The sequence below is a fragment of the Papio anubis genome, chromosome 15 (assembly GCF_008728515.1).
Source record: "Papio anubis isolate 15944 chromosome 15, Panubis1.0, whole genome shotgun sequence".
NCBI classification, from domain to species: domain Eukaryota; kingdom Metazoa; phylum Chordata; class Mammalia; order Primates; family Cercopithecidae; genus Papio; species Papio anubis.
In genome coordinates this window covers 20,477,753-20,492,707 of record NC_044990.1, presented here as the reverse complement: position 1 = coordinate 20,492,707, position 14,955 = coordinate 20,477,753, and the positions used below count along the sequence as shown (strand labels likewise).

The following is a 14,955-nucleotide window of genomic DNA, read 5'->3' as shown; positions in this document are numbered from 1 at the left end:
TTTTGTGTTTAGGTATGTTCTACCTAAATTTAGAGACTCATTTGTGGCCATTAGCTGTAAGAAGACATATGAATGTCAAAAAAATAAATAAATGAGAACACAATAAACCTCATCAGGAAGTATTTTTGACACATGCAGCTTAACCTTAGCTGAGATGACCCAAGGGCAGAAAAAGTCATTGAGATGGTTACCATTTGTTTATACTGTTTGGTTTATGATTGTTGAACAATCCTAGGCTGTAAGCCTGACCAAGTTTCTTCCAGTCATTCCCATAAAATGAAAGGTTGCAGTATTCATGGGCCAACAAAAAGCACGCAAAGCTTCTTTCACATTCATCCTCAAAACCCAATTTGTCTGAATCTATATTAGCATTGTTTCAAAAATGTCTTATTCTCAGTAAATACCTGTGAAATTCTCTACAACAGTATGTCTGAATGCAAATCCAAAAACTCGAGAAGGTAAACAGGAGGAAGAGATATGACAAGTGTTAGGACTCCATTTTGGCTTTCCTACATCAGTACCACTTTCACTTTTGTACATAAGTGACTTTCTGTCTTTGGGAAATAAAGGCAGCCATAAAATCATTTAGTGTTTAGCACCTGAGTGACTAGATGAGACCACCTGAAATTCCACTTAGGTTATTCAGAGAAAGGAAAAAGTTCAAAACAGAGAAAGAGGAAAATAGTAGAGAGGACAGCACAGACATACAACGAAACCAGGAATAAATGGAAAATGAAAAGGGGAACAAAAAGTATACTGTATGGAGTTATGATGAGGGTGCTAAAATATACATGAGGATTTTATTAAGCCACACTGATTTCAAAAGCAATACCAGTTCCATTCTTTACTTAAAAATCATCAAATCCACTATGAAAAAGCTGAGATTAGGGCACTGTCCTAAAACAACCCATATTTACTTCTGCAAAGAACTGGTTAGTTAAATGATGACATATTAGGTTGAACCATATGAAGCATTCCATATTTGACCAGTTTTGACCTACTGACAAAGCAGGATAGATGAGCAAGAACTGCTTGTGCTGTCTTAAAAATGACCAGGGCTGAGCGCCGAGGCTCACACCTGTAATCCCAGCACTTTGGGAGGCAGAGGTGGGCGGATCACCTGAGGTCGGGAGTCCAGCCTGACCAACATGGAGAAACCCCGTCTTTACTAAAAATAAAAAATTAGCTGGGCGTGGTGGCGCATGCCTGTAATCCCAGCTACTCGGGAGGCTGAGGCAGCGGCAGGAGAATCACTTGAGCCTGGGAGGCGGAGGTTGCAGTGAGCAGAGATCACACCATTGCACTCCAGCCTGGGCAACAAGAGTGAAATTCCATCTCAAAAAAAAAAAAAAAAAAGAAAGACTGGGCTTTGAGCTAATCTTAGGGCCTACCTCTCCTCCAGGTGCTCCCATCTTACACACCTGTGCAGGGACACAGAAAGTATTTGTCTTTTTCTAAAGATCCTTCCCTTAATTCTCATCTGAATCATAATTGAGGACTGGGAACCAACGTTAAATTTAGTAGTTCTCATTCTATAAATTCCCCCTATTGCTCTCACTTTCTTCCCCGAGAATCAGTATATGTGATAAAAGACATAAATGCTAAAGTCTGTGACATACATGAACAGTCCGATTGCAGGAGATGGGGTATGAGGTTGAAGTTCACTGGTCTCAGAAATCTTACACCCTGATCTCAGGTGTTCATATATGAAAATGTTGATGAACTTACATGCTCTCTAACATACGAGAAAGTGTAAAATGCAGAATTTCTGACATTCAATACACTTTTGAAATTCAAGCAATATTTCATTTCATAATCAAAAATTATCTCTCATCATGGCAAAATGTATATGCTAAATGTTTTTATTAGAAAGATAGAAAATCACAAATAATGTGCTTTTTAAATTTACTTTTAGGCTCCATAAGCATATAATCTTAGCTATTACAATGAGCGCATGAAACCTATAAAATATAGTGGTACTCCCAACAAATTTGTTGTTTGACATGATTCAATTCAATTTAGAGTCATCTCTAAGTTTTCTTTCGAACAGTATAAATCTACTGGTTAATCCTGATATAAGTATGCATGGAATTTTGACCATTTCATATAAACATGTAACATACACGTTTGTTTGTTTGTTTGCTTGTTTATTTAAGAGACAGAATCTCATTTCATTGCCCAGGTTGGAATGCAATGGCACGATCTCAGTTCACTGCAGCCTTGAACTCCGGGGCTCCAGTGATCCTCAGGTACCTTGTTTTCCCAAAGTGCTGGGATTACAGGCGTGAGCCACCATGCCTGGCCTCCATACAATTTTTTTTTAACCTGCCATTTTGCCCATCATTAACACAGTTTTATGAACTTTTTTCAGAATTAAGATTTGAAATGTTAAAAACACTTTTAGGAAAAAGTCCCTAACTTTTTAGCCTTAATCTTATAAAAACACATTAAATGCCGTATTCTTAATTTACTACAAACTCAAAAAGTCACTGTTTTTATTTTTATTTTTTTTTGAGACGGAGTCTTGCTCTGTCGCCCAGGCTGGAGTGCGGTGGCCGGATCTCAGCTCACTGCAACCTCCGCCTCCCGGGTTCACGCCATTCTCCTGCCTCAGCCTCCCGAGTAGCTGGGACTACAGGCGTCCGCCACATCGCCCGGCTAGTTTTTTTTTGTTATTTTTTAGTAGAGACGGGGTTTCACCATGTTAGCCAGGATGGTCTCGATCTCCTGACCTCGTGATCCACCCGTCTCGGCCTCCCAAAGTGCTGGGATTACAGGCTTGAGCCACCGCGCCCGGCCAAGTCACTGTTAAAAGGAGTTACCAGATGTACTCTTAACTAAGGTGACTGAATCCCTAACTCTTTAATAAAGTGTGTCTTGTCAACGGTTGTTCTTGTGTTTTGTTCTTACACATATGTATTTCAGAAAATAAGGAGGCAGGTTAATACAAACATTAATCCACTCGCTTTTTTCGGACAGTCTAACTGTCGTTCAGGCTGGAGTGCAGTTGCGCAATCTCTGCTCGCTGCAACATCTGCCTCCCGGGTTTAAGCGGTTCTCCTGCCTCAGCCTCCAGAGGAGCTGGGATCACAGGTGCGTGACCCAAAGCCCAGCTAATTTTTGTATTGTTAATAGAGATGGGGTTTCACCATGTTGGCCAGGCTGGTCTGGAACTCCTGGCCTCAAGTGATCCGCCTGCCTCAGCCTCCCAAAGTGCTGGGATTACAGGCATGAGCCACCGTGACCTGCCTCCACAGGCATTTAATAAAAATTATGTTTCCAAATAGGAGTTCATTGACTTTAGAGAAAATTTTTTCATAAAAATAGGTGTAGAATGAATTTTTTGCAAATTTATTTTTAAAGACGGTACCCAAAGCCAATGCTTTTATTGGTTCCCTTTTCAAATTCCTCATTAAAGTTCCCTACTGATAACAGACTCTGTGAAGATTTTTAAACTACGATAAAAATTAGAATATATAAAAATCCTTTACTGTCCATAAGCATTTGCTTTGTGTATGTTCATGATCAAATTAAAAATTAACTTTGAGACCTCAGAGGTCGACAGCACAAGCTCCATTAACAAGAATAATACACCATTCTAATGTCCACATAGCACAGAGACAACTTTTCATTATTAAAAAGAACCACGGACGCATGGTTCTGAACCCTGCACTTGGCGGGAACCTGCGACAAGAAAGCCAGGCCAGCCCTTAGAGCCACGCAGGGTGCGGTTAAACCGCGAGCACCATGTCCCACTGGCCTGCCTCGGGGCTTCTGCCTCCCAGACTGCAGCAGAAGGCAGAGAGGCAGGAAAGGCTGACCGGTGCCACCTCCCACCCACCCTCTGAGCGGGCCTAAGCTGGAAAGCAGCAGGGCTCACTGCAGCGCGGGCTGGTTGGCCAGCACACGCGCAAGCTCCCCCGAACAGCAGGGAAGAAAAATTGAAACTCTCCTTTTAAGTTTCCTAAGTGGGAACTCGCGACTGCGCGTCAGCTTTTTCCCACGCTCCCGCCGAGCCGCGGGTTCCCTGCACCCGCCTCTGCCAGCCGAATTCCCTGGGAGCCCAGGCTCGTAGCCTCCCGCGCGCCAGCCGGGAATCCTTGCCGCAGCACCGCGGTCCAGCGACCCCCCGCGCTCCGCCCCGCCCCGCCCCACCCCGCCGGCGCCCCACCCCGCCGGCGCCCCAGGCCCCGCCCCGCCTCACCATCCCCACCATCCCCGCCTTCCCCGCCTTCCCGGGATCGCCCGGCGCGCTCCAGCGCTCCAGCGCCCCCGCGCCCTCTCCACCTCCCGCTTTCCACGCGGCCTTCAGGCCCGCCTCCTCCGCCCTACCTTGGTCCGGATCTGCCCGGAGGTGGACACTTTGCGGATCAGTTTCTGGGGTCCCTCTTGCTCCGCTTCGCTGTCAGACGAATCCTCTCCCGGCCCCGCTGAGGCAGCAGCTGAGGGGACCGCGGCGCCGGCTCCGGCGGCCGCTCCTCCAGCGGCGCCCGGAGGGTGGTGCTGGCCTCCGGCCCCTGCCATCCTCTCCGACTCCTGCAGGGACACAGCACCGCCCGCCGGGGGCGGCGGCGGCGGTCAGCGGGTGGGTTCTGCCCAAGCGTAGCCCGGAACCCCGCGCCCGGCCGCCGCCGCCATCTTCCGTTCCCCCAGCTCCCCCGCGGGAGAAGGGTCGCCCGGGACAGGAGCCCTCCAGGCAGGAGTCCACCCGGCTCCTCCACCCGGTTCCCGCCGGAGCGGCGGCCACGGTGGGGCGCAGGGGTCGCTGACCCCCGCCCGCCTGGGACCCCTGCGCACCCAGCCTCGGATAGGACCAGCGCGGGTAGAGAGGATGGGGTGACAGGGTTTGGAACATCTCTTCCACTCCCTCTACGATCTGGGGTCCCCGGGATGGACAGGAGGGTGGGGGAGGCAGGAAACCTCTGCAGCCCACCCCGCAGTGGCGATGCCCGCACACCCCCCTCACTTCTGGGCAGCAGGGGCAACACCGATGCCTGGGGAAGAATGGAAACCCGGAGCTTCCTCCCGGCACCCTTGGGTGCACCCGCCACCTCCTGGACCCCGAATCTCTCCAGAGACACTTGGGCCTCGCCGCGTGGTTCCAGCTGAATAAAAGTCCCCTCTGCCCCCAAGGCAGTCGGGCGCTGCCCCTCGTCGGTCTCCCGACCCCCAGCCCCACTCCGAGGACCGTACCTCTCCCGCCTCCGCCAGGGCCGTCAGATCCTCTCAGCTCTCCCGACTGCGGCGTTCAGTTTCTGGCCCACCCCCACCCCCATCCGGCGCACACGGAAGAGAAGAGCATTTTCCGGGAGGTTCAGCTCTGCTCTGAGAACTTTTCGTTCAGAAAGAGCGATCCCCTTCGGCTAACAGGAAACTGGGAAGGGCGTGGAGAAAGCGCAGAAACAAGAGACTACACGCAGCCCAAGACGACAGAATGCACAAGAACTGTCTAAGCTGAAGCGCTAACCGAGATTGCCTGGAAGAAAACAATACACTCGAGCCATGCGAACACCAGTACCCGAGACAAAAAGCCTTGGAAGTCCCGGCAGAGCCACTCCCTAGCCCGCACTAGAGCAAGAGGAAATGGGATCAACAGGCTGTAGCCACCGCGCACAACTCCCCTGCGAGCTGGCTGCGCGAGCACTTGGGAACCGCGGACTGGCAGCGGGTTGTGCACGCTCAACGTCAAAGAAGCCTCACAGGTGTGAGGGGGCTGCGGGAGAAGACACTAAAACGACAGCTCCCTCTTGTCATCCAAAGAGAACACCAAACTGGTGTTAGCTATATTTTTAAATAAGACAAAAAGTCCCTGCCAGACTGTGGAGTCTCTCCACCTGGAGAAAGCATTCAATCTCTGTTATCATGTTCATGCCTTTCAGTACCCATTCCTTTCGTATTTTTTCAGTTGACATGACCTTTAAGGTTCCTCCAAGCTAAGGTTCTGTTTTTTTGTTTTGTTTTTTTTTTTTTAACTTGCAGTCTTACTCCCAACAAGAAATTTGATTTATTAGAGCTAACAGTTCTAAGAAGTTTTAAGAAATAGTATGCAATCCCAATACTGGACATCACATCGTAAATTAAATTCATTAAGATGTAAAATGTGTTTAGTTCAAATATTTAAAGACAGCAGACTGCTGCTATGTAATAATAACAGAGAAGCTATTTCTGCAGCTAATATTGACTCCTTTAGGAAAGGAAGGAGTTGGGCAAAATGACTTTTAAGAGCGCTTAGAGCTCTACAAATGTGTAATTCTTTATCTGCAAAGAACATATTTCTGGAAATTCTTAAAAGAGAAAAATAATCAAAATAATGGCCTTCATCCCCACCTGTTTGGTCATGGACAAGTCCAATATTTTGGAAACGTAGACAAGGACACCTAGTAAAGGGTCTTTTGAAAGAATAAACTTAGTTTAGTCCTCTCTTTTAATGTAAAGAAACTAAGGCCCCAAATCACAAACTGGGACCAAAGTCAAAATCATGCAGTTACTATTCTAATGTTCTATTCACTTTACCACATTATAACAAAAATCAGTCTGTCAGTTACCATATACTTCTATTCATACTTTGTTTTATACAGCAACATTTTCCAGAATCCAGGCAGCAAGTGATTAAACTGAAAGGCATTATCTCATGCCCGTGCTGATTTTGTGATTTTAAGAGGTCAGATTACACACCTCACCCTTTGATTCAGACACTGATTGCTTAAAGATACTTAAAAAGTTTCATATCCCAGAGCTGAACCATTAATACCTCAGAGTAAAAGTATTCTTTTTGCATAAAGATTTAACCTCAGAGCCAGCTTTGCACTTCTGCAATTACCTCTTCTGAAGAGCCAGTTTCAACGAATCCATTATTTAAGATACCTGACTTACTACCCTCTTCTCGGTCTTATCTGTAAATTAGAAGTTTTTAGAATGACTATCTAATTTGTGCACTGCGTACCTGCAATGCACTTCACCTTCTTTAAAAGTATTACAACATCAAGGTCTCAATCTTTCCAACCATTTCAACCATGTAGCTCAAAATAGCAACTGAAACAATTTCAAATATGAGGTATCTTACATTATTTATTTGATTTATAAGAATTCCTTGATCTTTTCCTTACTTAGTGATTTCAGATTTTCCAATAATTGCTTAGATACATCTTACATTTTTATTGTTACTTTGAAATCTCTGTTCAGAACATATGACAAAGACACTATTAAAGAATTGAACATAAGCTGTGTAGACACTGCATTCAGGATGAAATGGAAACAGGTGGTAGCTACCGCTACGTTAGGTTTTTACTTAACAGAGATCCTGGCCCACTAAAATAAAGAACACCTATTAGACTGAAGATGTGTAAGTCACAGCCAAATTTCATGCTGATACCAACTTTATGAATATTAGTGTATTATTTTCTACAGAGGTATTTTGAATTATATTTTTACTGATCACTACTCATAACAAAAGGGGTATTATACCCATTGGCAACTTTTAAATCTCATATGTTCTATGGTTTTATCTTAAATATTGTACCATAAATACGCAGAATGTTACATTTTATATCCTGAAGAGCTCAAGCCAGCACTTAAAATATAGCCGTGTTCTAGGACTTGTGTTCCTAATCAATAAGGAACCATGCAATCAAAGAATACTGCAGGTTGACGAAGTACAGGCATTGAGAAACTGCCTTAATTAAAACTTAAGAACACGCTATTTGCTACATATTCAGAATTTAACATTCAAAACTTTTAACTTATTACCATTTCCTTAGTTGTTACCTGAATGAAAAAGATTTGGGGATTAATTGTGATATTAACTGCATATACATATGGTCATCCTTGTACCTGAGGCAAAAACCTTTCATCATCTAGACCTAATGCAAAGATGTTTATAACCTCTCATTTATATTTTGGCCCTATCCTCTGAAACTCTTTCCTTCCTAATTTTCCTTTAGACCTGGATACTTTTATCAGCACTAACTAGTATAAAACCATTTCAAAATAAAGCAATTTTTTTTTCTTTTTTTAGAGACAACTTCTTGCTCTCTTGCCCAGGCTGGAGTGCAATGGCCAATCACAGCTCACTGCGTCCTTAAACTCTGGGCTCAAAGGCTCCTCTGGCATCAGCCTCCCAGGGTAGTCACAGGATAGCTGGGACTACAGACATGCATCACCAGGTCTGGCTAGTTTTGTTGTTGTTGTTGTTGTTGTTGTTGTTTAGACACAGGGTCTGGTCATCTTCCCCAGGCTGGTCTCAAACTCCTGGCCTCAAGAGATCCTCCCACTTTGGCCTCCCAAAGTGTTGGGATTACAGGCGTGAGCCACTGCACCAAAAGCAAATTTTAATAAGTGTACTCTAGCATCCCCCCACTAAGGACTACTTTGTACGTACTTCCCCATTTTTGAAGTGTTGGCTAGAATTCTACCTATTTTCCCCCCAGTAAGGCTTGTTTGGCTAAATATCTTTCTACCCACCCATGCCCACCACTAAAGTATTTTTTAATTGATTAGAAATTTAGGTTATGCCTCTATTTCCACTGAAATTTGATTGCATTTCAAAGCTAGCATTAAAGAAAATACACAGAAACTTAGAATGCTAAAATTTATCTTCTTTAGGACAATGACTTAGCCAGAATAAGGCTGATCGTTTATTTAAATGGTTCACTTAACTAACTAACTTCAGTTCATCTCCCAATCGTGTCGTAAAGTTCAGCAACAGCTGAACATGGCTGCATTTTAAGAAAGAAGTGCTGGGCCGGGCGCTGTGGCTCACCCCTGTAATCCCAAAACTTTGGGAGGCTGAGGTGAGTGGATCACGAGGTCAGGAGATCGGGACCATCCTGGCTAACAAGGTGAAACCCCGTCTCTACTAAAAATACAAAAAATTAGCCGGGCATGGTGGCAGGCGCCTGTAATCCCAGCTACTCGGGAGGCTGAGGCAGGAGAATTGCTTGAATCCAGGAGGCGGAGGTTGCAGTGAGTCAAGATGGCACCACTGCACTCCTGCCTGGGCAACAGAGAGTGACACTCTGTCTCGAAAACAAAAAAGAAAGAAAAGTCCTGTTCTCTTTACTGTCTGTCATCATCAATTTGATACTGTGTTTGCTCTTCTGCCTGAATAGTTACATGCAGAATCACACTATCATGTTTTAGGTTCCATCAAAAATGAGTAAGAACAGGCCAGGTGCAGTGGCTCATGCCAGTAATCCCAGCACTTTAGGAGGCTGAGGTGGACAGATTGCTTGAACCCAGGAGTTCAAGGCCAGTCTAGGCAACATAGCTGGGACTATAGGTGTGCACCACCATGTCCATCTATACAAGAAAATGCCAAAATTAGCCTGGCATGGTGGCAAGCACCTATAGTCCCAGCTACTTGGGAGGCTGAGGTAGGAGAATTGCTTGAGCCCAGGAGGCAGAGGTTGCAGTGAGCTGAGAATCTGGCCCCTGCACTCCAGCCTGGGTGACACAGTGAGACACTGTCTCAAACAATGAGGAGAGTAAATGGTTACACGTATACTGTTGTTATATGTACATGCCCTTATGTTATCCCGTAAGAGGTAATGCAACAGGATCTGTTCATTATTGAACAGAATGAATATTAAGCGTATTCAGTATTGTTCAGTATTGAACATTTCTTTTCATAAATGTAAACGAACATACTTTTATGGTAAAGCATTAAGTTGTCTATATTTGAATTTAAAAAGCAAATTTTATAAACTCTGACCTGTAATCCTAGCTCTTTGGGATACCATGTCAGGAGGATCCCTTAAGGCCACAAGTTTGAGACCAACCTGGGTAGATCCCACCTCTACAAAAAAATCCAAAATGAGCCCAGCTTAGTGGCATGTGCCTATAGTCCTAGCTACTCAGGAGGCTGAGGCGGGAGGATCCCTCTGGTACAGGAGTTCCTGGCTGCAGTGAGCTACAATCACAGCACTGCACTCCAGCCTGGGCAACAGAGCAAGTCCCTGTCTCAAAAAAAATAAACAAAAAAGTTTTTAAATTAAAAAAAACTTTGAAACGGAGTCCAAGTCAAAGCAGGTGTTTCTAACCTGAGGTCCTTGAGGATCCACAGATTGGTCTTAAAGAAATCTGTGATACTCTTGAAATTGTATTAAAATGTTTTACATATATATACACACACATAAATACATATCTAAAACATATGTATGTAACATGTATGTCACATTAGTGCATGTTTGAGGGAAAGAGGGTCCATAGCTTTGATCAGATTCTTAAAGGGATTGCTGACCCCAAAAAAGGTCACAAATCCCCAATTCTGATGGATTTTATGTCCCTTCAAAACATATGTAGATTAAACTGTCTCTCCATCCCCCTTCCCCTTGCTCCAAATGCCTGGAAGATTTAACATTTAAACACTTTTTTCCCTAATGTATCCCACATTGATCCTTATATGCCACTTTTTAGTAATTTGGATAAATTGTCTTTTTTTAAGAAGTTAAATGAGAATTCCCCTCGTTAGTTCTTAGATGGACTTGGTCATATCTGTGTGATCACAGGGTTTAGAATAAAGTCGCTTGTAAAAAGTATTATTTGAAGCCTCACACCCATGATCTCTGAATGTATTTTCTGTGACTTTCTGATTGTAAACCATTAACATATATGAAACAAGACATTCTGTTTAGTTAAGAACGTCAGCTTTCTGAGGTCAAGGATCTGTCTCTCTGTTGTTGGTAACTGCTATCCAACAGTCCTGGAACATAATAGGTGCGGAATGAAAATAGGTGCAGAGCAAATGAAAAGGTCTTCAGTGTTTAAAGAAAATAAACTTAATTCTTAAAAGATGGTTCTGCAGTCTGGATAAAGTATTGCAGTCCATTCACAAATTTATGTTAGGGCTCTAGTTTTAAAAAGCTCCAGTGCTAAGACTGGAAACTGAATATTTTCTGTGGAAAATAAATGAGCATTTCATTTGTCACTTTAGAGAAGAAAAAAAAAAACTTCTTTCTCTAATCTTCTAAATGTCAAGTAGTTCTGACATCAGCAGCCTAAAGGAAAATAACATACACCCGGATATTTCCATTGTGATTGGTGTTGGCTTAAAGTATCCAGGTTCCTACAGGAAAGTTTAAAAGTAAAGTCACTGAATTTAGTTCTCAATGATCTTTGACTTAAACTTCAAAACTGGATTGTATTTTTAATTTGGAGACTAGCTTAAGCCCCCGTGATAACCACAATGGAAGAAACCTGAGCAGATGGGCAACCTGACGACATGTTCAAATTCACGAAAGCAAAGACAGCTGCAGATGCAGAGGGATCAGAGTCGAAGGACGCTTCTGAAAGGTCAGGAATCAAGCCGAGAAACGTACTCTGAGCAAAGGAGCTGACAGCGTATATACTTAGAAAAGAAAAAGGACAGCCAACCCTGGCACCTGACCTAGCGGCTCTCAACAGGCAGAGGGCCGGCCTGAGCAGACTCGGAGAGTCCCTGGGAAACCAGCATCCGAACACGTTGACCGGAACACGGGTGAGGCCAGAAATTTCGGACGGGGCTTTTCAGACTGGCTCAGAATGTCAACCAAGAGGGAGTAGCAAATATCGAGGCAGGGTGTGGAGAGCCAAAATTCGACGCCAGGGAAAAGGCAGCCCACACAGGCTTCCAGAGCTCTGAGTGAGAGAGGGGCATTCCGGGGTGGAATCCCTGGAGGGATGTGAGACGGTTCTGTTAGAATCGGAAGAAAGAAGGAAGTTGAGGGAGTTTGAGGGAACAAATCCAAAGCCCCCCGGTCTCTTCCTCCTTATCCCTGCACACATAAGACATGCACACACACTACTCTTGGCTCCTAAAATTACTCAACCTCCGCGTTGCGTGTGCAGCGAAATCCCAGGCGAAAGCGAAGTCAGCTTTCAGCTTCGTCCCCGGCAAAACCCGTTGCACCCTCCAGACGCCCAAGCTTTAGCGGCGGGCAGGAGTCGGAGGCGTGGTTCTGGGCTCCGCGCCGCGCTCACCCTCTCCAGGCGCGGGTCCCCGGGAACCTGCGCGCCCAGGTGACGACCAGGGCGCGGTCTCGGCAGGGAAAACCGGGCTCTTCCGACTCCCCACGCCGACCGCGCAGCCTGGCTTCTCCTCTCCCCCGCCTACATTCCACGCTCTCAAAGCAAGTGAAAAGTTGAGTCGATGAAGCCGGGAAACGGTCCTCGCAGGGCCGTCGCCAGCGGTTCGCCAGCGGTTGCTCGGGGAGAGCTTCGATCAGCCGGACAAAGGCGCTCCAGGCGGCGCGCGAGGAGGAGCCCGGGCGGCGGAGGAAGCGCTGCCCCGGCTGGGAAGCAGCTGGGGACCTCATCCCGGGCCATTTCCTGAACGGAACCCGGCCCGGGCGGGGGGAGCAGAGGAGAAGCGGGAGGGGGTGGGCGCGGGCGCGGTACCCACCGGTTCCTCCCACGCTGGGCTGTGGGCGCCAGGCGCGGGGCGCACGTGCTGCGGCTCCATCGCGCCGGCCCGCGCCCGCCGGCCGCCCGGGCGCGCGGACCCGGGTCCCCGCCGCCGCCGCCGCTGCGCCGGGGCTGCTGGATGCGCTTCTCTCGCCGCGGTCCCTCTCGGCAGCCGCCGCCGCCCCGACTCCCCGCCCAGGGCCAGCCACCGGCCCACCCGCCGTCTCCGGCTTCCGCCGCGCTCTCCCGCCCCCGCGCCGGTCCCTTCCTCCTCCGCCGCCTCCTCCTTCTCCACGGTCCCGCTCCCCTGCGCGGCTCCGAACGGTCCGCTCCCCGCCGCCGCCGCCTCCCACGGGCGCAGAATCCGCCCCTCGCTCCTTCCTCCGCCCCCGGCGCCCTCCCCTTTTCCTCCCCGCTGCCCGCCCCTCCCCCCCCGCCGCCCCCTCCTCCCGGCGGGCGGCCCGGGACGCACGTGACCCCCCTGTCAGGCCTTATAAGGCGCGGAACCGAAAGCGGCCGCCGGGTGGTCACGGGCACCCGGCGGCCGCGCGGAGAGGAGCGGCCTCCCCCGGGGCCGGGCGCGCAGAGAGTGGTGAGGAAAGCCCGGGCTGGGCTAGGCTGGCCACCGCGCTGACGACCGGAGCACACACGGGTCCCGGGAGACGCCTCCCAGCGCCCCTGTCTCTCGCTCTTGCAGTCTCCCGGTGCCTGCAGCCCGCGCCCGCCTCCCTCCAAACGCTGGCGGCCCGCGCTGTAGGCGCCTCCCCTCCTGGGGGTGCTGAAGCTTGAGCAAAATCCCACTGGACAGTAACCGGCTTCAGCGGAGCGAAGACTCCTCCGCACTCCAGCTGCGCTCCAGGGCAAGCTGCGCCGGGCACGGTTTCTTCCTTGTGACGTTCTAAAGAATGCAGATGGGTTACCAACTACAGGAGAGGTTAAACTTGAGGGAGTGCTTTTTAAATTCATTATCAACGTTTTCATGGAAAGAACCGGCTAAGGAGTCGATCTGTCTTCCAGTTTTATCCCTAGACTCAAATTAGGACACGGGATGGCTCTCAGTGAGCGCTCAATAAACAGCAAGTCTCCTCCTGCCCTTTGTAAAAGCGTTTCAGATAGCGTTTCGGATCATCTTGGCATTGAAAGCGACTTTCATCTAGTTCCAGTCCAAGTGTGACTGGCTTTACACAGGTTATTCCCCATCCTGGGCTTTCAGGTTCGTTCTTTCAACATCTTTTCAGGACCCTCAATCATGCCATCATGTCAAATGCATTGGCAAATTTTAAAAACAAATAGGCAAGTCAAAAACACTTAATTGATCTAGCCTGTACCCAGCCCACTAATTCTTCAGGATCCTGCAAACCGACTTCTGTGCCTGCTGTTCCACGGGGACTGCACTGACAAAAGTCACCTCATAGTTTTGAAAATCCCCTAAATCATTGGATATTTTCCAATGCCCGTCTTACTTGACCTATTTGCGGCGTTTGCATTGTCGATCAGATTTTTATTTATTTGTGTATTTATTTTCAGATAGGATCTCGCTCTGTTGCCCAAGCTGGAGTACAGTGGCGCGATCCTGGCTCCCTGTATCCTCGACCTCCTGGCCTCAAGCCATCCTCCCGCCTCAGCCTCTCCAGTAGTGGGATTACAGATGGGCGCCGCAAAGTCCAGCTAATTGTTTTATTGTTAGTAGAGAGGGGACTAACTATGTTACCCAAGATGGCCTCAAGCGATCCTTTGGTCTGGGCCTCCCAAAATGCTGGGATTACAGGAGTGAGCCGATGCGCCTGGCCCAGATTTTTATTCTTGAAACCATCCCTTCTTTTGGCTCTGTGACACCTCCATCTCTGTGTTTCCTAACCTTTTCTTGCTCCGCCACTTCTTACATGTTGGAGAGTCTAAATGGTCTTGCCCTTAGTCTGTCTCTAATGCTGCCTAGGCACAATAAGTGGTCTATCAGACCTTCACATGGCTTCAGTTACCATCCATGTGCTGATAACTCATAAATTTCCATTTCTGTCCCACATCTCCAGTTCTATAAAACGAACTTTTTACCAGAAATCTCTACCCAGATGTCCCACCGGTCTTAAACTCAAATTGACTAAAACAGAACTCAACTTTCCTGCCAGCTGGCTTTTCTCTCTAGTCTCATTCTCAGTAAATGTCACCACGATCCACTTAGTCACCCAAAGGAGAAATCTGGAAATTATCCCAGGCTTTTCCTTCTCTCATCTGCTGTCTGCCCATCCATGCACCTATCATTTCTGTCTATCACCTTCCCTCCATTCCACTGCTTTTTGCCTAGTTTCAGGTCTCTTGTTTCAAGACCCTGAAACACTACATTACTCTCCTTATTAGTCTCACTGCCTCTAAGTTTGTTGCATCTCCACCCTTGCCATCTCACGTTGTGACCGAAGTAAGCCTTCTAAAATACAAATTTTTGACCAAGTCATTCCCCACATCAGCCCTGGCAATGGCTCCCCATAGCCTGCAGGGTAAAGTCCCAATATCTTAGCTAGGGCCTAAGTCTCCAGTCTCTTTAAACACTGAGTTTCTTGCACCACCATTCCCTATTGGGCC

The 14,955-nt window shown here is 47.5% G+C and overlaps 1 protein-coding gene across 5 annotated transcripts in view; it reads right to left on the bottom strand.

Annotated features, from left to right (window-relative positions):
* Positions 1 to 12,494, bottom strand: part of DGKH (diacylglycerol kinase eta) — a 216,246-nt gene extending 203,752 nt beyond the window's left edge. For 3 of the 5 annotated variants that reach the window (XM_021929569.2, XM_031655798.1, XM_031655806.1), the window contains exons 1-2: positions 12,377 to 12,494; positions 4,333 to 4,536 (exon numbers count right to left, since the gene is read on the bottom strand). In XM_021929569.2, coding sequence (XP_021785261.2) covers positions 4,333 to 4,536; positions 12,377 to 12,436 — 264 coding nt within the window. In that variant the 5' untranslated portion in view covers positions 12,437 to 12,494. Of the gene's footprint in view, positions 1 to 4,332; positions 4,537 to 5,193; positions 8,209 to 12,376 lie in introns of those variants that run through there. The other 2 variants (XM_031655799.1, XM_031655797.1) reach the window with 2 other exon arrangements.
* Between the last annotated feature and the right edge of the window lie 2,461 nt (positions 12,495 to 14,955).